The sequence below is a fragment of the Carcharhinus amblyrhynchos genome, chromosome 4 (assembly GCF_965287045.1).
Source record: "Carcharhinus amblyrhynchos chromosome 4, sCarAmb.v2.hapA, whole genome shotgun sequence".
NCBI lineage: Eukaryota > Metazoa > Chordata > Chondrichthyes > Carcharhiniformes > Carcharhinidae > Carcharhinus > Carcharhinus amblyrhynchos.
In genome coordinates this window covers 89,528,028-89,551,796 of record NC_137327.1, presented here as the reverse complement: position 1 = coordinate 89,551,796, position 23,769 = coordinate 89,528,028, and the positions used below count along the sequence as shown (strand labels likewise).

Here is a 23,769-nt window from a genome sequence, read left to right as displayed (position 1 = left end):
CATTTTTTCATTATCAGCATTGAGCACTTTTAGTTCAGATACAGAATTAGATACAGTAAATTTTCCTGTCTACCCTATGTATTTCCTGTGCAGGTTTTACACTAGTTAGCATTTGAGAAAAGCTTCCTATAATGGGCTAAATACACCTTGATTAATACCTTAGTTCCCTGTATCAGTGCAATAATTCATTGTTTTCTTTCACCCAAATCATGTGACTTGATCACCTATTTAGCACAAAGCTACTGAACTGAACTGCTGTATCATTGCTGCAGTGTACAAATAACTCTCCTGATTACAGGACAAACTCCATCCATACTAAGCGCTGTTTTGACAAAGGTAAATCATTTAAAGATCAAGTTTGACAAGTGTTTCTCTCCTTTTGCACCCACCCATTACCAAGCCTTTGTAGTTTAGTTTTCTCGAGTTTTTTCCTTTCACTGCTACAAGGTAAAAATTAAAGAGAAACAATTTATTAAACAAGGATACAATTACAAGTGCCAATTGTCCTCTGGTATCTTGTTCAAGTTACTGTCATCTAGTGACAATAAAACACTGAAATTTGTGCAAGGAAGTTCCATTTGTGCTCTGCAGAAAAGCCATGGAAACCCCAGAAAAATCTGCCACTCTTCCAGAGTTAACAGTGAGAAAGACTAGAGCACATGTGGAAATGCATGTTGATATGTTCTGTGTGGATTAAACCATGCACTTACCAGGAGTCTCTGGATAGCTGTTAGGACTGGGAACCATGGTCAACTTTTTGCTCTCTAACAGAATACTGGAGCTAAAATGAGGGACCCTGTCATTGCCATGCCCAACATCTAAAGACTTTTAGCTATCCATTTTCTTACAACATACTAATGACTCAAGTGTTGCCATTACCAATAATATGACTGTTTTCACAGTCACAATTCAAATTATCTTAAGGATTCATCAATTAGACTGATTATCCCAGAATTTATCTATACGAATTCTAATAAGCTAAATTAATTCCCTTTATTGCATAAGATACATTAAAGTCAGATTTCCTGTCTTGACAGTACTTCAACCAAATCTGGAACTTTCTCAGACAGTAGCTAATTGTATGCTGATCAGATAGTGTAATAATTACAGAACAAAATGCACATACCAGTAAAAATAAAAGAAAAAGGCTTCAATACTTTAGCAATTCTGTATGTAACAAATGTAATTGCTTCATAGATAAATCCTAGATTAGAAGATAAATCATTTACATCAAAACACAAAAATATGAACTTTCACACAAACATTACAGCCAGCAGTGCCCACTCATGGTTGAGCTGAAAATGGTTTCCACTCCCACTTAAATATTTTTTTGAAAAAAAAGCATGAGCAATTTATAGCAGTTATTAAGCTGCATACAAAATATTAAGTACATCTAACAAATGTCCTCTGTCTGGAAGAGGTGAGTGAAATACGCAATTACATCTGGATCCTTCATTCACAGGATATCTTGTGTAAGATGGAAATAGGGAGAGAAAAGGGACTTGCTCCTTTAAAAAAATCTATAGCATTATGCAAGTACATAGGTGTTTAAGCTGAAAAACTTCCCCCATCAACCTGTACCCCACAATCAAATGGGCTTAAAAGTATTGATCCTTGATAAAGCTAACAGGATATGGAAAAGCACTTTAACCCCTTCCCCAACCTCCTCCTCGGAAAATAGTAAAGGAGGATATTATCACAGTCCATATTTAAACATGAACTCAAACCATAGAGAAGGTACATGCAAGAGTTGGAAACCAACTAGATGTGATGACAGAAATATGAAAGCACATACAGAAACACCAAAGATTGACAACTATAAATAGATCATAGAATGATTTTTTACTTTAAAAAATATTGATTGAAATTTAGAACACAACCAGTTCCAAAGAACACTTAGAAAAAACAGACTGCAAGACTCACCCTTGATTTTCATAAGGTTGGAGACTTATTCCCAACTGATAAATGCTCAATTCAAATAGCAATAAGATGATTTCATCTGAACCGAATGAAGCATTAATCACCAATAAAATAGTAAGCAAGATAATAGGCTTGGAGGAAGACATATAGTTGTCATAGCTTCAGTGGGATACTACTCAAATCATAAAACTCCATTAATATTTTTGTGATGCAGGCAAGACAGAAAACACACCTGTGTGCCTCCAAACACTGAAGAAATTCTGCTCAGGTTTTCCGACAGTTCAGAAAAATGGAACATGAGCATTAAAATACTACTCTGAATAAATTACAGGCCCAGTCTTGCGCTTAAAATTTTTAATCAACACACTCCTGTAACATTTGCAGGAGACTTCAGACACCAACAGCAAATTAACAACCAACATTTAAGTGATCAGGGAAAGCATATACTGGTAACACACTGGTATTATCATCAAGGTGTTAGTAAGCATAATGAAGGAGTGTGTGAAATTTTCATACTGGGCCCTTTTGAACAGTGATTTTTTTTTAAAAAACCTAGTATTACAATTACAAATTTTAATCTACCCAAGATTAAATAGCCAGTTTGAATTAGAGTGAAGTAGTGCTGATTACTAGCTGGTATAAATTTGAGCTAAGCATCACATTAGAGTTTTAGCAGAACTCTAAATTGGTTTCTAAAATTGGTCTTTTATGGACAATAAATAAGCCTATCTGACAATACTTTGAACGCTACAGAGCAACAACATTAAAAGGGTCACTTGGTATCTGAGTTTCATTATGAAAATATCTGTACAGAACAAAAAGCAGTTGTATAGCAGAACCAATGGCTGTGCACACAAAATGGCATCAAATGACTCAGCAGGAACAAGGATCTTTTCACAAAAATAGAACCATTTTCAGTCTGTTAGAGACATCTAGGGACCTCAAAACTAGCACAGACTTGATTTGAATTGTAGCAGGAGGTGATTGATCCCTTATGGACCCTGCATTAAAAATACTCAATTGTCATCTTCCTAAGTACCACCATTTACAAGTTATGGGACTGACAGAGAGCCTGACAATCAATGATTTGTGAAATGTATTAGCTGGGCAGATTCCCAATAAAGACATCAACAATAAATATGTGGAAAGCTTGCTTAGAATGATGTCTGCAATTGTTCAGCTGGAAATCGTTCATAAGCAAAATTATATTGCTGATCATTCTTGGTGAATGATCTTCCCAGACTCTTAACACAAATACTAAAATTGAGGTCCCAAGATTCTCTACAGTTATTTCAAAATTTCCAATTTATTCTGAACAGTTACAAAAATCCAGTTTACAACTATACAAAATACCAAAAATATCCTTAAATTCCAATTCCATGATTTTGTTCTCAAAATATATTATTTTCATTTCTCACTTTCAATAATTTACCTCCTTACTACATGATGAAATCCATATTCGCTATACGATTATTGTAGGCATCTGAAGTTATTCAGCTTGGCAATACTTTTTTTTTGAAGTGCAGGAGAGAAAAATGAAGGCCTTGCTTTCATGATTTCTTAATTTACATTTAGGAGCAGCAAACAATTTTAAGCTGTGAAACTTCATTAACCAGTTGAAGAATAATTTAATGATATCTTAAAGCAATTGCAATTTCTGAACAAGTGGTTTCCATTCTTGCAAGCAGAAAGTAAATTAAGTGCAGGGGTTACAAACCAGTCATGTCTCCTGGCTTTGAACATGCCTCAACAATGCTCTTAATTTCTAAAGAACTACAAATTGTTAAACCTTGGTGGTTGTGTATGTGCAATTTCTTTCACGTTATGGATCACAAAAATCATGCGGAGCCCTGCGTTAGGACAGTGTGTGTTGATGCAATGTTAACATACAAGTTTGTAAAATGAAACATGCCATCCTTTCTTCCACCATTGTTTAAAAAAACAACACAGGTCTGGGAACTAATTATAATTATAGGCTTCACTAATCATAATTAACCATTTAGGCCTAACCAACCCCTTTTAAATGCAAAGCCAAACTAAAATTTTCCCTACCCTACTCTTTAAAAGCTCTGTACCCAAATTCCACTCAAAAGCTGCAACAATTTATTATTGTACAAGATAACATGAAGGTCAATAATATAAAGCTTGTATCCACTGAAAACTTATCTTCCTGCCAGTTGAGAACCATTCAACATTTTCACTTGGCTTTTCTCATTTCAACCAATACATTCCTGCTCACTACACAGACTCCATGAGCCTTGTACACATGCTAACTCTGCACTTCAGTCCCGATTCCCACTGCAGATGTCAAATTTTCCTTCCGTATATTTAGCTTGTTGTGCTGCTTGTGTGTTTCAAATCTAGGTTGCCACTGCTGCTTTTAAAAAGTCTGTATTTGGGAAAAAGAATGCTTCAGTTTAATATCAAACCACCAGAAAAAAAAAAAGGAGCTGATACAAATATATTGATATAGTTCTGCTGCAGGATCTTGTCTTTAATATAAAAAGAAAAACAGACCTGAACAGCTTTCCCCTCCATTGCACCCCAAAGGCCCAAGTTTCTAACTTTACATTATTTTAAATTGTAAGAAATAAAACTATGTTTAAGTGAAATGCAATATATTCCCAAATATATTGCTGATTAAGTTATTTAGGAGAAGATAGCCATCATCTGCATTAACAGAGCAGTGCTAAATTCAAACACTGCACAATAACCACTAATGATTCTGAAGAAAATCAGGATCTCATTGTGCTCAGTTCAACAGTGTCAAGATTAGAAAATTACTGTTGTTCACAAAATGAACGTTACAAACAAAGTTACTGATTGTAAGGAGGGAAGATGCTGCAAAACTGGGATAAGTAATTTTGTTTAAAAAATACTTCATCATTATATGTTTCAAAGTGACCTAGAAATCAAAAACAATACCATATAATACTTGGAAGCATTCTTTCACACCAACTGAGACCCAACATGTCTGTAATTCAAGACTCCAGGGGAATTCTTAGCCATCCTTTCACTAACTCCCACATTTCTATCTGTAAGACACATTCAAAACTAAATAGGCCATTAAAGTCGTATCAGATCTTTCATTTCAACGCTATCACAACTGACTTTAACCTGCAACATGTACACTTTATTGATTTATTGCCCAAATTTCAGTTTCTGTATATACATAACCTTGGTTCAATAATAGTTGCCTCCCCAGCCACTAAATGAATCCGTAGTTAAGAATTCTTCTCCCAAATTCCAAAAACTAATTATCAACTCCTTCCCAGTACACATCCCCCACCAAACTTCAAAGGCCTACAGCATCGCAAAGGAATATTGCAGTGTGATTTCAGTCTTTTAAGCCCTTAGACATTCTTCCTCATCGCTACCATTGTTTTCTTCAGAAAGACCACTTTCATCAATATTTTCCAGTGAGTCTGCATGCTGGATTGAGAGTTCAGAAAGGCTCATGGTTGGTAGGATGTTCTGTTCTGGGTAAAGCCAGGGTTTGAAGTCTGGCCTGTTCTTTTGTTTCCATTCTGGGTACTTAAGGCACACTTTGTGGAGTCTCTTCAGAACCTGAAGCACATACACATGGAGAATGTTTTTTTTTAACTGCAGTCATATCAGCACCTGAGCCACATAACACTTTTGCACTAGAACATCTTAAGAACATGATCAGTGAGTATTGGGCAAAAACAAGAAAGGTTGCTAAATTACAAGGAAGTCTGTACTGCACAGCCTTCCCAAAACATGACAGCAAATATGTAAAATGTTTGACAGTGACCCTTGGTTAACTCTGTATATTGAAAATTATAGTAATACTATCTGTTCTAGCAAGTGCAATTTCCCCTTTACTGACAATTTCTGACAGAGCTGGTAAATAAACCAGAATCAGAGATATACAGCATAGAAAACAGACACTTCAGCCCAATTCATCCATACCAACCAGGTTTCCTAAACTGAACTAGTCCCACATCCCTTTAAACCTTCCCTACGTACCTGTCCAAATATCTTTGGAAAGTTGTAATTGTATCCACCTCTACCAAATCCTCTGGCAGGTTACTCCACAAAGGCATCACCCTTGGTGTGACGTTATTCCTTAGGTGTCTTCTTAACTAACAGCTTTGGACACAAAAGGAGCAATTTAGTGTGGCCAATCCACCTAACCCACATACCTTTAGACTATGGGAGGAAACCTGAGAGCACGGGCAGCAATCCATGCAGATATGGGGAGAATGTGCAAACTCCACACAAAGGCCGAAATAGAAGCCAGGTTCCTCGGAGCTGTGAGGCTGCAGTGCTAACCACTGTCCAAATGTGCTGCTATATTCATGGAATGTGGGCGTTGCTGACTAGGCCAGTACCTGCCACTCATCCAATCAATCCCTGAACATAATTACCTGGAACTACTACTTACATTTGGAGCCAGGTACTGAGAAGCTTTGTTGACTACCCACTTTGGCAGAGATCCTGAAAGAACAAATCAGAAATTATTGGATTAGTTGTAGAAGTGTGAACAAAGCTCAAGGCTGTGAATTATTTATAGTGTCATAATATAAATGGTTAATCTCCTCTCAAACCTCAATGTGAGATCAATAAATTCTTCAGAACAACTAAAAAAAACAGCCAAGGTGAAAATAAAGTTAGAGCAAGGGTCATGTTTTTCATGAAAATTCCCCATGTATGATCCAAACAAAAAACCCAGTAAAATTCCAGAACCTAAGGTAGAAAAAGTGAAAGATGACTCAAGTCAGAATAGGCCAATGACAGCTGAACAGTACCATGAGAGATGAAAGGGTTGTTCTTTGTTTAATTGGGAGAGGGTACAAAAACTTCAATAGATGCCCAATGAATTCAAATGCTTGGATACTCATTTAATTTTGAGAATGATACAGGCAACTTCTCAGGAGATTAAATGGTTGGAAAGACTCCATGATAGACCATGTCCCATTTCCCTGAACACGGATGGGCTTGATGGTGCAAAGGAATGTTGTTTTTCAGGCCATATTTTTAAACATTCTGATATACAAAAATCATATTATTTTTGTTGAAATGCCTTACTTAGTCAGGAAAAGTACTGCTCAACTGCAATTTGCTGTGATAAACCCACATCTCCAAAAGGAATATCCTACCAAAATTCAGAATTGCATGCAATTGTGAAAGACTGTGGCACTTTATCCAAACAAAATCAACAAATTTAGAAAACTGGATTGACAGAAGAGAAAGTAACAACTCTATAAGAGCATAATCAAAATAGGCTGTTCAGTCCTTAAACCTACTCCCACCATTCAGTAAAATCATGGCTAATGAGTTTCAGCAACTATATCTTCTCACTCTATCCCTGGATTTCATTCTCAGCTGCACACACATCCACATCAGTTTAAACTACAATGCTCAATTGCAAATCCTTACCTTTGGGGTCTGCCTCAGCCATGTACGTAAGATTGCAGCTTTTGGGTCCAGTCGATTGAACTTGGTAACCTGTTAGAATTGACACAGCTCTGACTAGATCCTTCTGAGGAGGGTATTTCTGTTAAAAGGAAAGGAACTATGACTATCAGGCTGTTGGTGCCTGGTCTTTACCAAAGGCAGTTAAAACACATTTAACACCAACCAGAGTGAGACCACAACGTGTTCATTTCTTTGTGAAATCTGTAAATACCAGCCACTTTGCACCTATTTCTTTCTTTATTGGATTACATATTCCCTAGGAATCACTCAAATGCAAATGGAAAAAATGGAATATTAAGAGGGTTGTTTGTTGAGAATACATGCCCTGAAATCATGTACTGATTAGCAGTAATCCTTTAAGGATAAGTCATTGTCTCAGTTTCACAGCTGTAGGTTTAACTGATTTAATCTTTCCAAGACTATTCCAATTGCAACTTTTCCTCGCTTTCCAAAACCACCTCAAAATGTAGTTCAGTGTTTTCAATAATTTCAACAATCCTATTTTCTGTTCAATTTTAATGACCTGATATGTCAATAGCTGCTTTACATTAAATGAAAGGCACTTTACAAGTGGATGCTTATAGAATAAACATTTTTAAAAGTAAATATATATTTGATTGACAAAGGAACCTTGTTTTCCCACTACCACAAATGTAAGAAATGCATCTGTGGGGTTGAGTCATGCAGACCAAAGATGTCAGATCACAATTTGGTTGCACAGGAGTTAATTGATAAGCTGGACAAGATCAAGGTTTCTTTAACTTGGCTGATCGTGCAACACTCAGGAGGACTGCAGTTTTGTTTTCAATACTATTTTTAGTGCATCACCACAACTTGGAAAATCAAAACACAATTGTCAGTTTGAGACCCATTGTCCTCACCATTGGAGATCAAAAGCTAAAACCACTGTAAACACCTTTACACGTTTTCACAATGGCAACACTGAACACCAATGCAGAAGCAAAATAGTGCGAGTGCTGGAAATGTGAAACAAGAATAGAAAATACTTAGCTATATTTCTGCTGCTAATCCTGCTAATGTTTCAGATCTGTGACCATTTATCAGAATAGTTCCAAGTGAAGGTCAAAGACCTAAAACTTTGGTGGGGATTTTGCCGAGGTGGCAGGGATCCAGCCACCCCTGAAAACAACTTCACTTCAGCAGGTGATGAGATTTTATAGGCAGTAGGCAATTAAGTGATTGTCACCTGATTCCAACCCAAGAGCTACCAATCAAATCAGAGGCCATTACTTAGCAAACCATTGGCACCAGTGGCCACTGCTGGGGTTAGAAACAGCACACATCAATGAATGTACACTCTCAACCAGGTAAATAAAGTTCAAGGTGCCAAATGGTTGAGGAAGACTGGGGAAGTCATGAAGCACAGGTTCAGCAAGGCCACCGGACTTGTCATTGCCACTGGAACTTCTTCATGGGGCAAAATAGGAGACCACCAGGCCCCAATTAAGCCCATTTAGTGGTCTCTCCACATGACCCTACCCCCTGCTGGTCAAATGCCAGTGGAGGCAAGAAGTCCTTAGTTGGTCACTCAATTGATCTCCAGATGGGTTGTCTGACACCTTTCCTGACTGTTGGCAAAATGGCCTGGCAAAAGGAACACGTCAGACCACCTGATGCCTTCCCAATTCCACACCCAAAGTCTTTGAAAAATTTAGCCCATAGTCTCCTCCAGATACTGAGTATTTCCAACATTGTTTTCATTATTGAAACACTGGACTCTAGACTACTTATTTTCAAACTCTAAAATCAGATCATAGGCAAGGTTCATTTATATTACTGAGTTGCCAATTGCATTTCCAATATAGAGAGCAAAACATAAAATTTACAAGATTTGCTGTCATAGCACCCCTGCCAGGAAACAAAAACACTTAACTAGTCCTCAGCATTTGCACTAATGATGATATTAAAAAGTAGAAATTTCAGATCAGCATTGATCACCAAATTTGACAGAGTCATCCAGCATCTTGTAAACATTGCTTTTCAGATTACAACAAAAAGTCAACTTTGAACTGAAACAAAACTGGATGCAACAAATTCTTGAGCAAAGGGAATTGCTTAAGAATGACATGCTATCTCGACTTTTATAGCTGTATACAGTTCCTTTCTCGCTATCTGAAACACAAATTGGAGATAGGGTGCTTAGACCCACGCTTACGGGATGTTTCACAGAGTAGTTGATGATCATGTAATCTTTATCCGTGACGAGCCATGACCTCAAAGTAACCACATCCCTGTCTTTCAGGGGACTTGGACATTTCCCTAAGGGAGAAAAACAAAACATAACCACAAAAAAACTGAAGAAATTTTTCAAAAAGTTCTCACCATACAGCACTCCTTGACAAATCAGCATCCAGATAAAGCAACCTAGAATCATAGAATCTCTACAGTGCAGGCCATTCAGCCCATTGGGCCTGCACCAACCACAATCCCACCCAGGCCCCACTCTCATAACCCCATGCATTTACCCTGCCAATCTTCCTGGCACTAAAGTCAATGTAGCATGGCCAATCAACTAACCCGCACATCTTTGGAGTGTGGGAGGAAACTGGAGTACCCGGAGGAAATCCAAGCAGAGAGAATGTGCAGACTCTGCAGTGACCCAAGCCAGGAATCAAACCTGGGTCCCTGGTGCAGTGAGGCAGCAGTGCTAACCACTGTACTACCTGTCTTGTAACTCTGAATATCAAACTACACAGTCAATGTGCCAAGTTGGTCTGTAGTTTCAATTTTATAATCAGAAAATTGTGGATTCAAGCTCCAAAGCAGCATGAGAATTTATAAATCTAGGCTGACAATCTTGTGCAATAAGAGAAATGACATTAAATCAAAGGACTCTGTTTTATCTCTCTGATCAAGCAGATGTTAAAGATCTTATGGCACTGGTGGGAGAGCTGATTTTTTTTCTATGCAATATATTTTTCTATGCAATATGTCTGTTGTAGGTAAAATGTTAGAATCCGTCATCAAGGAGGAAATAGCGAGACATCTTGAGGGGAATTGCTTGATAGAGCAGACGCAGCACGGTTTCGTTAAGGGGAAGTCGTGTCTGACAAATTTATTGGAGTTCTATGAGGATGTGTCTAGGGCGGTGGATAGAGGAGAACCAGTGGATGTGGTCTTTCTTGATTTTCAGAAGGCGTTTGACAAGGTACCTCACAAGAGGTTATTGCAGAAGGTAAGGGGGCATGGAGTTGGGGGTAGGGTGTTAGTGTGGATAGAGGATTGGTTGTCAAATAGGAGGCAGAGAGTGGGGGTTAATGGGTGCTATTCGGATTGGCGGTTGGTGACTAGTGGAGTGCCCCAGGGGTCGGTGCTGGGGCCTCAGCTATTTACCATTTATATAGATGATCTGGAGGAGGGAACCGAGTGTATGGTGTCGAAATTTGCTGATGACACCAGGATTGGTGGAACGGCAAATTGCGTGGAGGGTGTGGAGAGTCTGCAGAAGGATCTAGATAGGCTGGGCGAATGGGCCAGGAACTGGCAAATGGAATTTAATGTTGGCAAGTGCAAGGTGGTCCACTTTGGTAGGAATAATGGTAGGAAGGACTATTACTTACGTGGCGAAAAACTACAGCAGGCGAAGGTGCAGAGGGACCTCGTGGTCCTTGTGCATGAGTCGCAAAAACCCAGCCTGCAGGTGCAGCAGGTGGTCGGGAAGGCTAATGGGATGCTGGCCTTCATAGCGAGGGGGATTGAATATAAAAGTAGGGAGGTCTTGCTGCAGCTGTATAGGGCATTGGTGAGGCCGCAGCTGGAGTACTGTGTGCAGTTTTGGGCGCCACACTTACGCAAGGATATTTTGGCCTTGGAGGGAGTGCAGAGGAGGTTTACTAGGCTGATACCGGAGTTGAGGGGGTTGAGCTATGAGGAGAGGCTGAATAAACTAGGCTTGTACTCGTTAGAGTTTAGAAGAATGAGGGGAGATCTCATTGAGACGTATAAGATGATGAATGGGATGGATAGGATAGAGGTGGAGAGACTCTTCCCACTCAAAGGACAGTAGGACTAGGGGGCACAGCCTCAAGATAAAGGGGGGGGCGGTTTAGAACAGAGTTGAGGAGGAACTTCTTCACTCACTCAAAGGGCGGTGAATCTCTGGAATTCTCTGCCCGTTGACGTGGTGGAGGCTGCCTCGCTAAATATTTTTAAGACGCGGGTTGATGGGTTTTTGATAAGCGAGGGGATTAAGGGTTATGGGGAGAGGGCGGGAATATGAAACTGAGCCACGACAGATCAGCCATGATCTTATTGAATGGCGGGGCAGGCTTGAAGGGCTAGATGGCCTACTCCTGCTCCTATTTCTTATGTTCTTATGTTCTTATATCTTTGGTATAAATTGAGAGAAGAAAACTGTGCAGAATTCTGTCTATAATAATTCAATTTTTAAACAAATCTGTGTGATGCACTTGAGATTTTGAAAACATAAATTGCTGTTATAGGTTGATACAACAATGTTGAAAAACAGGTGTTGTCCATGAAAACAACCAACCAATAGTGAGAAGGTTAGATTTCTCCTCTTATTAGGCGAGTTAAAATTGTTAACTCCCACTAGGGAAAAGATTTGAGGGGACTGGGCCATATCGATGCAAATAAGGAAATCTACATGGTTCAGATTCCGAGATTTCCTTCTCAAGTCTTACATAAGACATGGAATTCACACTAGAAGACAGAACAGATCATCCCAATGTGTCTCCTTGTCAAATTTGTATCACGTGTGGGTTTTTTTAAAAAAAAACGAACAGAAATTATATTCCAGCAATACAGCTCACTGGCACAGCCCTTCCCTGCAGATAGTTATGACAGATTTATCAAGGCCTTATAAATTTCTGCAACTCACATTAAAATTCAAGAACCAAAACATTATACAATTCAATAAGCACCAGCTTCTTTTCAGTGCCTTGCCAAAGTTGCTATTCTTCCTCTGAGCACAGATGTGAGCTGCAACAGGCTGTTCAAACCCTGTCAGTCAGATATCCACACATTTGCCAGGATGAAGCATTGAATAGTGACTTCCCTTCTTAGTCCAGGAGCACAAAGACAAATTAGCAACCCTAACTGTGCAAACGTATCCTACCTCCTGATTTTTCTGCTTTAACACATCATGTTTACCCAATGGATCTCAGACAACATTTTTACAGAAAATGGAACAGGAAACCAAGAGAGCAAGACTTAATTGTTCATTTGGAACTCATGGGATTTGACACGAGAAACAAGCATTAAAGGTTTCTTTAAAAACCTTAGCTTAGTATGAATTCCAGTGCGTGTTTTGATATTGGTTTATAATTTACAGTAGGCTTTTTTAAGAATATAGAGAGCTGTAAATGTTCTGTGCTGCAATTTCAACAATTGCAAGTTAATTTCCTAGAGAAACAGGGCACAATTCACGAACTTTGGTCAACCCTCAGATGTACTCACATGAATAATATCCAACATCTGCATTCACTGTGAGCCGTGCAATGTCAAAAGTCTTGATGACCTGCTTATCCCATTTGCGGCGGTACTCATTATCATGCAGCACATCATACACTGTCTCTGCAGACACATCTTTAAGTCCCATTCTACACTGAAACAGAAACAGGAATGAGTTGTTAAAGTTCATGAAAAAGCCAAAAGGAAAAAGTGATAACATCACCCTAGACACACTAGCATCAGCAGAAGATTGGGATTCCTGGGGCAGCAAGTTCTCAACGAGCCATGATATCTGGAGAACAGCTTGATCACAGTGTCGTTTTTTTTTAAAATGGAAGCCATGAAAGGGAAAAGACTTAACAGAAAGCTAAACTTTGTACAACATTACGTTTACATGAAATTTCACACTCCTGGCAAAGATTTAATGCACTCAGTCTCCATTGGTAATCCATCACAAGAGTTATGTTAAATCATCTCAAAGGTTAGCCACCTTGGCCTCTATCTCTGCTACGAAAACCATAATTCACATTTCATGACACATTGCCTCAGTGCCAGGAGAAGTCACTACACACTTCTGTGGAGGTGGGGAAGAGAGAATGTGAGGGGAAGAGAGAACGCGAAGGGAAATGATTGAATTCAAACAGTGAATGAACATGTGCAGGTTTGGTGAAAAGAGAAAGCGCTGCAGGATTAACATAAGTAATAGTTGCCTGGCATCTCATTTTTCTTCTGGTTTTCCATTTTTAATCACTTCTAAGAGACAGCAATATTTACTCATCACCAAGGCTGTTGCAAAGGCAATTCTATTCAAGGTCTTAACATCAGATCAACTGCAATGACTAATTATTCATTTCAAAGGCAAGATTTTGGATTTTTTTTAGGTTGAAGACTAAACTCGATGAAAAATTACTGCCTGCCTTGAAAGTGAAGGTGACCTACTGACAGGCAAGACTACAAAGAGATACACACTCAGCAATGGCTGCTGAGAATGCAACTGCTCCTTCCTCTCAAAGGATCAGATTTTAACTTTGGTAGAGGGCTGTTTAGATGCTATCATTTTCTTACCATACCTCATACAATGACTGTTTTTCTATCTTCAGTTTGTCATTGCATCAGCAACTGGCCATAAGGGCAGGCATGTGACTAACACACCCAGCTTACAACTCGAACTGACATTGAAACAGTTCCTTCTGTATATGCAGAATTGAAGGGAAAAAAATACATTTGCTTAGTTCACCAATAGCACAATTGAGTAAAAGAACAGCTGTGGAAAGTACCAGTTTTCTTTTATTCTGAAATATTCTCCACTGCTTTCTTTCTCTAGAATAATGAATGTTGTACTTTTGGAATGTACAATCTATTCATCATTCTAATTATGCCCAATGCCATCACCCGACTTTGAAAACCAATAGGTTAAGCAAAATCTTTATTATTCCAGGTAATACATATTTCATTACAAAATAAGCAAAATTCACCCATACGGCCAAGTTAATTTGTTTTAACTGCAAATTCTAATGACTACAGGCAATGACTCAATAGTTTCACAACAGCTGACCTAAGAAAGGTGCAGAGTCTAAGAAAGTGGACAGCTTCCAACAGCTGAATTCAGAACACAAGCAACCTAGAACTTTCACAGCCATGCCTCCAAGATCAATAAATGACAACAAAACTACTAAAATACTTCAATGCTGAATGTTTCTAATTAATTAATAAAAGAATGAATCTATTCCTTTGGGAACATTAAAACTAGCAGTGAGAGTTAGGGAAAACTTTGTTATCTTGACAATTTAAACTAAAGAATGAAAGCTGATTTTTAATTCCTAGTAAGAAGTCTCTCAACCTTCGTCAGGTACCCGACAAGGGATCAGCGCTCCGAAAGCTAGTGGCTTTTGCTACCAAATAAACCTGTTGGACTTTAACCTGGGTGTTGTGAGACTTCTTACTGTGTTTACTCCAGTCCAATGCCAGCATCTCCACATGATTTTAATTCCTATCCATATATTCTCCGTGGACAATTTTGTGGTCAGCCAAAGAATCATCATTTGCAAGAATCTCATTTGCTAACTGGGGATTTTAAATCTTGGCAACAAAAGCAATGAATACAATGCCCATGTGCCAAATAGATTGATCAGTGTCATTTAAAAAATGGAAGCCACGAAAGGAAGAAGATCCAATAGATAGAGCTAAACTTTGTACAACATTATGTTTATACAGCACTTTTAGCCTCAATTTCACTTCCCTGGACAAGACTACAAGATTTGACACATTCAAACTAAATTCCCCCCCATAGGCAATCCATCACAAGATTTATGTTAAATCATCTCTGAAGGGTCAGCCACCTTGGCCACAATCTCTCAGCTTCTAAAATCATGATTCATATTTCATGGCACAGTGGTTAGTATTGCTGCCTCAGTGCCAGTGATCCAGGTTCAATTGCAGCTTTGGGTCTATGTGGGGATTGCACATTCTCCCAGTGTCTGCATGGGTTTCCTCCAGGTGCTCCAGTTTCCTCCCACAGTCCAAGATGTGCAGGTTAGGCGGAATGGTTCTGACCTTTTCACCCCTGCTAAATTCTACATTCCCATTCTTGCTGAGTGTCAGTGTCTTCCTTTGTTCCAGAAAATTACCAGGAGTCTTATCCTTGCCATCAAACCCCGCTACGGCCTTGCCTAACTTACAACCTCCTCCAGATATAGATCACTGTACCTAAAATTATGCTCTTCCAACATTAGCCTATGATGAAATCATGCTCATTCAACTCTTGAATGGATTGCCAATCTGTTCTCACCTCCCAAATTGTCTGTCACTATCTCCACATTACCTCTTCCTTCCTTACCTTCAAAGGCCTCACCAAATCCCTTTTGTGTTGCTATGCTTCTCTCCCTTCACTATTCTTTAACATTTATCTAATGCACATTTCATACAGAACAAATGTAATTGTCTATAGTTGTTCCCATATTTACCCCAAACCTAGTCCAGAAGGTGAAATTCAAACCATGATTGTGGAACAAAGCATTCAATTCCTGAGAGATGCAAATTATACACCAGAAAATAATTAATACCCAAGTCCTGACAATCCTTTGTAAAGATTTATGCGTCAGAACCTACTTTAATAGAAAAAAAAATTCAGTATTCAGTCCTCAGAACTCCAGTTAAAATCCTGGAATACTTTACAACATGGAGAACCAGATCTTCTAGGGGAAATAGGAAGGTTAGAAGAAATGCAACAAGGATGATTTCCAGCACTAAATTAAGAATAACCCAGCACTGAAACTGAAGGAAGGGAAAAATATTATCCAAGCATCTAAAAGGGCAACTTTGTGTAAACAGGCCATGTGCGACTGTGAGAGTAGATCCAGAGGACAAATACAAAATCAGTAACCCTCAAATGAGATTTGTTTAAAATTTATTCTTTCATGGGAGGCATTTGTTTCCCCATTTCCAATGGTCTTTGAATGGAGTAATTTGCTGGGCCATTTCAGAACACAGTTACGAATCAAATACATGGCAGTTGATCTGGAGTCATGATGGAGGTGAGAATGCAGATTTCCCCTTTCCCTAAAGGGCATCAGTAAACCAGATGGATTTTTACAACAGCCAATGGTAGCTTCATGGTCACCATTGTGGAGACTAACTTTATTTTCCAGATTTATTAATTGAATTTTAAAATCCACCAGCTGCCATGCTGAGATTTGAACCAGTGTCCCCAAACCATTAGCCTGGGACTTTGGATTACTATTCCACTATCTCCCCAATTGGATGATATCCTGCTGGAACATTTTACAGCCAAAAAAAGCCTTTTCTTATCCTTTCCTGAACTGTCAAGTCCCAACCCTACGCTTTATCCCAGGAATGTATAAACACACAGATAATATGAAACTAATGACCATATTCCAGGAGATCATTGCTATTGTAATCAAAATGCTTTCTGTAGTAGGATCTGGTACATACAGGGTTAATGTGGAATGAATACAATACTGCTCACGCAAGTGATGCAAGGAGGCACATGACCCAGTGTAGGGGAGGATAGATATGTACAAAAAACTAGAATGGAGTCAGCTCCATACATGTACCCCGCTATTGTATATTGCTAGATCTCCTCCAGACAGCAGTGATGTCAAGATTACCAACCAGGATAACAAGTTCCTGAGTGTTCAAACACTAAAAAGTATTCAGACTCTCAATCTCAATTCTATTTTACAGAGCAGGTTAGTCCATCATTATTCCAAATCCTGGAAAGTCCCCACTGGCCTGACTAACCTAGCATCCACAAGATCATAAAACCTTTGATGAAAGTGGTACCAAAGAAGGAGCTTCTACCTTTAACTAGACGTAGCAACTGTGCACAAACAGTAACTTCCAGCCAGTGTGCCAGAACCCCAAAGGATGCTGGAACCTTGGAGCAGCCCCACACTATCAAAAAAAAACCAAAAAAAGGTAAACAAGTATGCTACTCAATGACAGACATATCTTTCCTTAGCCTCAGAAAGCTTCTTTTTTGGCCCAAATGGAAGAAAAGGCACTGCCAAGCAGATGAATACAATTTTCATCCACCTTGCAAGAGACAATCAAGAGCACCAACAACCATACACTGCCAAATCAACCAAGCAACAAAAGAGCTGAAAACATACCTAAGTGCCAGGCCAAACACCAAACCAACAAGAACCAGAGTATATCACTCCCAACAGAATGGCAAATGAGGTGGAAGGGCTACAGAGCCTCCAAAACGACCTGAACATTAACTTCAAGGACTTGAAGGAGGGAGCTGGGGTAGCAAGAACATTGTAATCACAATAATGCTATAACAATAAAAGTAAACACACAAGACTTGTAAAAATGTCAGTTTACTTGGTCTAACTTGAGTATGTGATACAAAAAAAGGTACATGACCCAGAGCCAGGCTTAGTTTACAGAAGGATAGGAGATATGCAAAGACCAGGATGGAGTTCCCTCAACGGTACATAGTTCAGTTGTTAAAAAACACAATATACTCAAGACTTTCAAGTAGATTCTGTGCTGCCAATCTCAGCTAAATCTTAGTAGTTCAAATAGAAAAGCCAAGACTTCTACAAACTGTTCAATTGTGGGGTTGAAAGCAAAGTCTAATGCTGTACTTATTGGATGCTGGGTGGGGCATCAAGTGCTTTAATTTCCCACCCTTCATGTCTATTACCTTAAGCAAAAAGCAGGGAGTAGATTAAAAGCCACCTTTTCGTGAAAACAATTCAGATTTTAAAAGCTGCAAAAGAAAAATATACCTATACTGACATTCTAGAGACCCTGGGTTTCTTTGTCAAATAGTGGTTAAGTAATCTGAAAAAAAACATAGTGTCACTAAAATCAGTGTTGCAGCAAGATGCAAACAACCCCATGTCCAACTCTACCTCTACTTTCACGAGGCAAATATTTAAAAGGATGGGCGAGTCTCGTGCCAATTCATCCAGCACCGTAACTAAAACATTTCCCAAACACCAGAGAATGCAAATTTTCTACAGAATGTGCAAATGGCACATTACTAGCAAATATATAGATTTGAAAAGTGGGAAGTCCGTCCAAATTAGAATACGTTATCAGATAGCTCAATAGAAGTTACTGGCTATAAATGTAACTTGTCATCAGTGTTGGCTTGCTGATCTGAATCAGCTACTTTACTTGCCTTATCTATGACTGGTATCCTCAGACCAAATTCCATTGGAATCAGCTTTCCTGGTCTGCACCATTAACGAACATTAACTTAGCATAGCAGCCATAATTCTGAAATGTTTTCAGATGACAAACTGTGGAGATGTAATAAACAGAAGCGAACATATTCTGGGGAAATAGTCAAATTAATAGCAACTGAAATTTAATGCTGAGAGGTGAGAATTGATGCATTTCGCAAGAAGGTTGAGAGAGAATAAAATGTAAACAAAATACTGAATTTTAAAGAAGGTGCAAAAACAGAGGCCTGAAGGTTCACATTCATAAATCTTTGAAAACGACAGGAAAAGTTTGTAAGGTTATTTTAAAAAAAACACAGGATCCTTGTTTTCATAAACAGTGAATGAAAATTAAGGAAGGTATTGTTGCTCCTTATAAACGTTAAGAAAGAGTTGGTTCAAACAATGTCAAAGTATCAGTTTAATCTGAATGTGTTTCCGAACTTCTGTGCTAAGAGTTAAAAATGTTTTTGCTTCATGTTAAAAAAGCAATGCTTATAGTTTCACCTTAAACTGTATTGAATGAGGCTTTTACAATGTAAAAGCAATTATAGTCTTTTAAAAGACTAAGCTTTTGCTTAGCAACCAGAGGCTCTTCCTGGAATGGGAACTTTTTTTTGAGTCTGTCTCAAGCTAGAGCCAGGAAAGCTGGACATGAGGATGATAACTGCAGAAAGCAGATTTCCACAAAGAAGAATCAAAAACCTATGAGGAGAGACTGAGGAATCTAGGGTTGTTTTCGTTGGAAAGAAGGCGGCTAAGAGGGGATCTTATTGAAACATATAAGATGATTAGAGGTTTAGATAGGGTGGATAGTGATAGCCTTTTTCCTCGGATGGAGAAAGCTAGCACGAGGGGGCATGGCTTTAAATTAAGGGGGGGTAGCTACAGGACGGATGTCAGGGGTAGGTTCTTTACCCAGCGGGTGGTGAGGGATTGGAATGCCCTGCCTACTGCAGTTGTAAATGCGTCTAGTTTGGGGGCGTTTAAGAGATCTCTGGATAGGTTTATGGACGAAAAGGGATTGGTATAGGCTAGTGGGTCATTGTTTTTGTAACTGGTCGGCGCAACATCGTGGGCCGAAGGGCCTGTTCTGCGCTGTAATGTTCTATGTTCTATGTTCTATGTTCTAAAGAGTCCCAGAAGTCAAAGGGATAAAGAACTGGAATCTGAACAAGATATTGTTAGCTAAAGAGAAGGGTAGAGGGAGGCTCTGTTATACACAGAGCTGCAAGATGCAAAGCTGGTGAAGTTGCCTTGAGTAGCCAGACATCTGAAGTATTCCAAAGGTTAGTGACACCTTAATACAGCCTGTGAAAGCAGTACGGTTCTGTTGACGTGGCTGGGTACCCAAAAGATTGTGTGAAACCCAAATACGTGTTCCATGGCAGAATACTGAAAAGGAGGACGAAATTCTGGATGCAGATCTTTGATGAAGGCATTGGAGAGAAAGCTTTGTGTGAGAGAAAATTTCAAAGTTAGAGTGGAGTTTGGAAACACATGTGCAAGTCAGAGTTCCAGTTAAACCAACTGGCTCAATGTGACAAGCATCTACAGGGATTTGATGAGAAATCTGTAAGTTGTTATGGGTGGCATCTGTCACTTGGTTTCAGAACATGGTGGGTCTGACTACATTTCACCTATTGGTGTACATGGACTGTGTACTTACTGAGAATATTAGAATACAATTTATATTTTGCAAATTGTGAGCAGCACAGTAGTTAGCACTGCTGCTGCAAAGCACTAGGGCCCTGGGTCACTGTCTGTTTGGACTTTGCAGGGTCTACCCATGTCTGCGTGGGTTTCCTCTGGGTGCACACATTTCATCCCACAGTCCAAGAGATGCACTGCTTAGGTGCATTGGCCATGCTAAATTCTTTCTCAGTATACCAAACAGGCACCAGAGTGCAGCAACTAGGGAATTTTCAGTGACTTTGTTGCAATATTAATGTAAGCTGACTTGGGACATGAATAAATAAAAACTTGCATAATCCTTATAAATCTATAAAAACCAATAAACAAATAACTGAGGTGAACAAGTAGTGTATTATAGTTACTCTTCTGTTTAAGCAAAGTTTGATTCCATTGCTAAAAGTTAATTGGCAGTTCTGTGACTCTGTTCATCCATGTCTCTAAACAAAAAAAAGCTAAAATCTATTAAGCCACAGTACTATTGTGGGATCTGGCTGGCCAGTAGTAAAATTAGTTGAGATCATAGTATAAGCATGAACAAGATTGGGTCCAAGGGCATAACGAGAAAAAAGGGAGAAGTTGTTTTCACTGGCACTATAATGGACAACCAACAGCCATACGCAAGATGAATATAAAAGAGGGAAAGGAGAACAACAACTTTATTATTTTGTGGTCTAGAAAACATTACCTGAAAACTGACAGGAGCATCCAAAAAGGAACTGGATGTACAGTACTTGAAAATAAAGAAAATTACAGGGTCATGGAGAAACGTTAGGAGAATGGGACTCATTGGACACGGTTTTCAAAGAGCTTGCATCAGAATGGTGGGTTGAATGGCCTTCTTCAGTGTTGTATAATATCATTAAAAAACTGGTCATTCCTATTTGCTATTTATGGAATGTTACAGGGCAGATGTATATGTGACTTCAAGGTTCTTTTTGCCCACAAATTATTTGATCAAGATGGCACAAACTTTCTGCTCAATTACTTCCAAGACATGCAAATTTAATCTGCCATTCCTTATCGGAATAAAGAATCTGATCGAGCACAACATGGGTAGAGTTAACTGAAATGGCAAACGGCTGTTACTGGAGCAGGAAACCAGAAATCTGGCCTAAAGATTTGGAGACAGGAGTTCAAATAGCATGATGGCAGTACAGGAATTTAAATCAATTAACCAGAACTGGAATAAAGAGCTAGTACAGTAATGGAGGCCGTGAAACTACTAGATTGTTGCAAAACCCCATCTTTCTCACTAATGTCCTTTAAGAAAGGAAATAATCATCATAACTTCATCTGGCCCATTATGTGACTAGAGACATACAGCAATGTGTAAGACTCTTAACTGCTCTCTGAAATGGTTGAGCAAAATCACTAAGTTATAATTTCTCAGTGGCTTTGAAGCGAAAACAAAATGGTATGAAGCAGCCAGCATTAACCTGAGAACCTGACACGCTGGCAACAACAGAGACTAACATCTGGGGATATGTGCCAAAACTTGGAGAGCTGACCCATAGACTGGTCAAGAAAATGCCCAACACAAGTATGATTCTGTGCATACAGCCTTCAGCCAATGTCTCAGACTTTTTAAATCATCATTCCTGAGTATGTTCTGTCCCACCAGAGATAGCAGCATTATCAGTCAGAACAGAATAGCTCTTGGAGACCATAAGGTTGATTCCAGACCAATGTACTCTTAACCTTTTTGTACTGTATGACTAATCTGTTTAAGCGCACATACCCTTTAAATATTTTTGCAGTTGCCTGTATTTTCAGGTAGCCATGCAGATTAGATGAAACATTGCAATGATGCTGTTGAGAGCTGGAACAAAAAAAAATGAAGAAAACCTCCTGCTGCTTCACTAATTGCCCTGACTTACCTGCTAAATCAGTAGGTTTCCTCTGGGTGCTCCTGGTTTCCTCCCACAGTCCAAAGATGCGCAGGTTAGGTTGATTGGCCATGCTAAGAAATTGCCCCTTAGGGTCCAGGGATGCATAGTTTAGAGGGATTAGTGGCTATAATATGGGGGTAGGGCCTAGGTGGGATTGTGTTCGGTGCAGACTCGATGGGCCGAAGGGCCTCTTTCTGTACTGTAGGGTTCTATGATTCTATGAGTACTCTGTGTCGAGGACTGTTGAAAGATGCACCGAGGGTAGCAAAGGAACAAGACATACTCCAGATGAGGGATATCAACATCACTATTGGCTGGGCTAGATTTTAAACAAAATAATTGGCAGATTGAGCTTGCAACAGGTGATGAGAGAATGAGGGGCAAAAAACTCCATTCCCAGCAATCCACTTGTAACAGATGTGTATGACAACTATTGAGAGAAGTGATCATTGTACAATTCTGACGGAGACAAAGTTTATCTTCACAGTAATAGCACCCTGTGCAGTGTTCCATGCCAAATGGGACAAATTCAGAACAAATACAGCAATTCAGATTAGGCATCTATCAAATCTGTCAGCAACAACAGAATTGTATTCCACTACACAGGTAACCTCATGAGGCACCATATCCTTTTTCTACCATTACTATTGAGCTAAAAAACCAAATGAGCTCAATAAAAGGAGTGTAGGAGAACATCCCAGGAGCAGCAGCAGGTGTATCTAAAAATGAGATGTCAAGTGTTGATACTACAACACAAGACTATGCGCGCTAAACAGCAGAAGCAGTACGCCAAATACAAGAGCTAAGCAATCCTACAATCAGTTCTCTATTCTGCCACATCCAATTGTGAATGGTGGTGGACAATTAATGGAGGAGGTTCCACAAACATCCCCAACCTTAGTTATGTCAAACCATAGCATTTGACTGAGGAAAAAGAAAAACACTGAAGCATTTGCAACAATCTTCAGTCAAAGTGTCAAACGGATGATCCATCTTGGGCTCCTACTGAAGTGTCCACTATCACAAATATCCGTTTCCAGCCAAACCAGCTCCACGTGATAGAAAGAAACAGCTGACTGCATCGATAAAGCAAAAGACTATAGGCCCCACCAATATTCTGGCTGAGAGCTGAAAGTATGTGCTCCAGTACTAGCCATACTCCTATGGAAATTGTTCCATTGCAGCTCTAACTCAGGCAATATTGTCCAACTATATTCCATCCACAAAAAGTAGTAGAAATGCAATTACCACTCAGTCTGTCTACTCTGAACAACCAGCAGCGATAGATGACGTCGATGTTTATTAAATAGCTCCTCATTCAGCAGGGTTGCAATGGATTTAATGTGTACTATATGGCATGTTAAACAGAAAGACAATAAATCCACAAACAAAAAGATGGAATAAAGGAAGAGGGGCTGCGGCAGAGGATAAAAGAGAGCACCAAACCAAGTTTAATCAAATCCTGATTAAAGATTAGTAAAATATGGGTTCCCTGCAGTCCAAAATTGGAGAATAATAGAGAATAAGGAATTGGCAGAGCAGTTACACAACTATTTCAGTTCAATCTTCACAGAGGAAGACAGTGTCTTCCCAGAAAAGTTAGAGCACCAAGGATCGAATGAGAAGGAGGAATAAAAGGAAATTAAATGCTGAAAAACTTTATGGGACTGAAAGGCAATAAATCCCCAGGT

The 23,769-nt window shown here is 39.2% G+C and overlaps 1 protein-coding gene across 3 annotated transcripts in view; it reads right to left on the bottom strand.

Annotated features, from left to right (window-relative positions):
• Positions 1-1,165: 1,165 nt before the first annotated feature.
• The window catches only part of LOC145342182 (START domain-containing protein 10-like), a 36,331-nt gene continuing 13,727 nt past the window's right edge, over positions 1,166-23,769 (bottom strand). For 2 of the 3 annotated variants that reach the window (XM_080187510.1, XM_080187511.1), the window contains exons 2-6: positions 12,802-12,944; positions 9,539-9,642; positions 7,324-7,441; positions 6,329-6,381; positions 1,166-5,487 (exon numbers count right to left, since the gene is read on the bottom strand). In XM_080187510.1, the coding sequence (XP_080043636.1) occupies positions 5,266-5,487; positions 6,329-6,381; positions 7,324-7,441; positions 9,539-9,642; positions 12,802-12,944 (640 nt within the window). In that variant the 3' untranslated portion in view covers positions 1,166-5,265. Of the gene's footprint in view, positions 5,488-6,328; positions 6,382-7,323; positions 7,442-9,538; positions 9,643-12,801; positions 12,950-23,769 lie in introns of all 3 variants that reach the window. The other variant, XM_080187509.1, reaches the window with a different exon arrangement.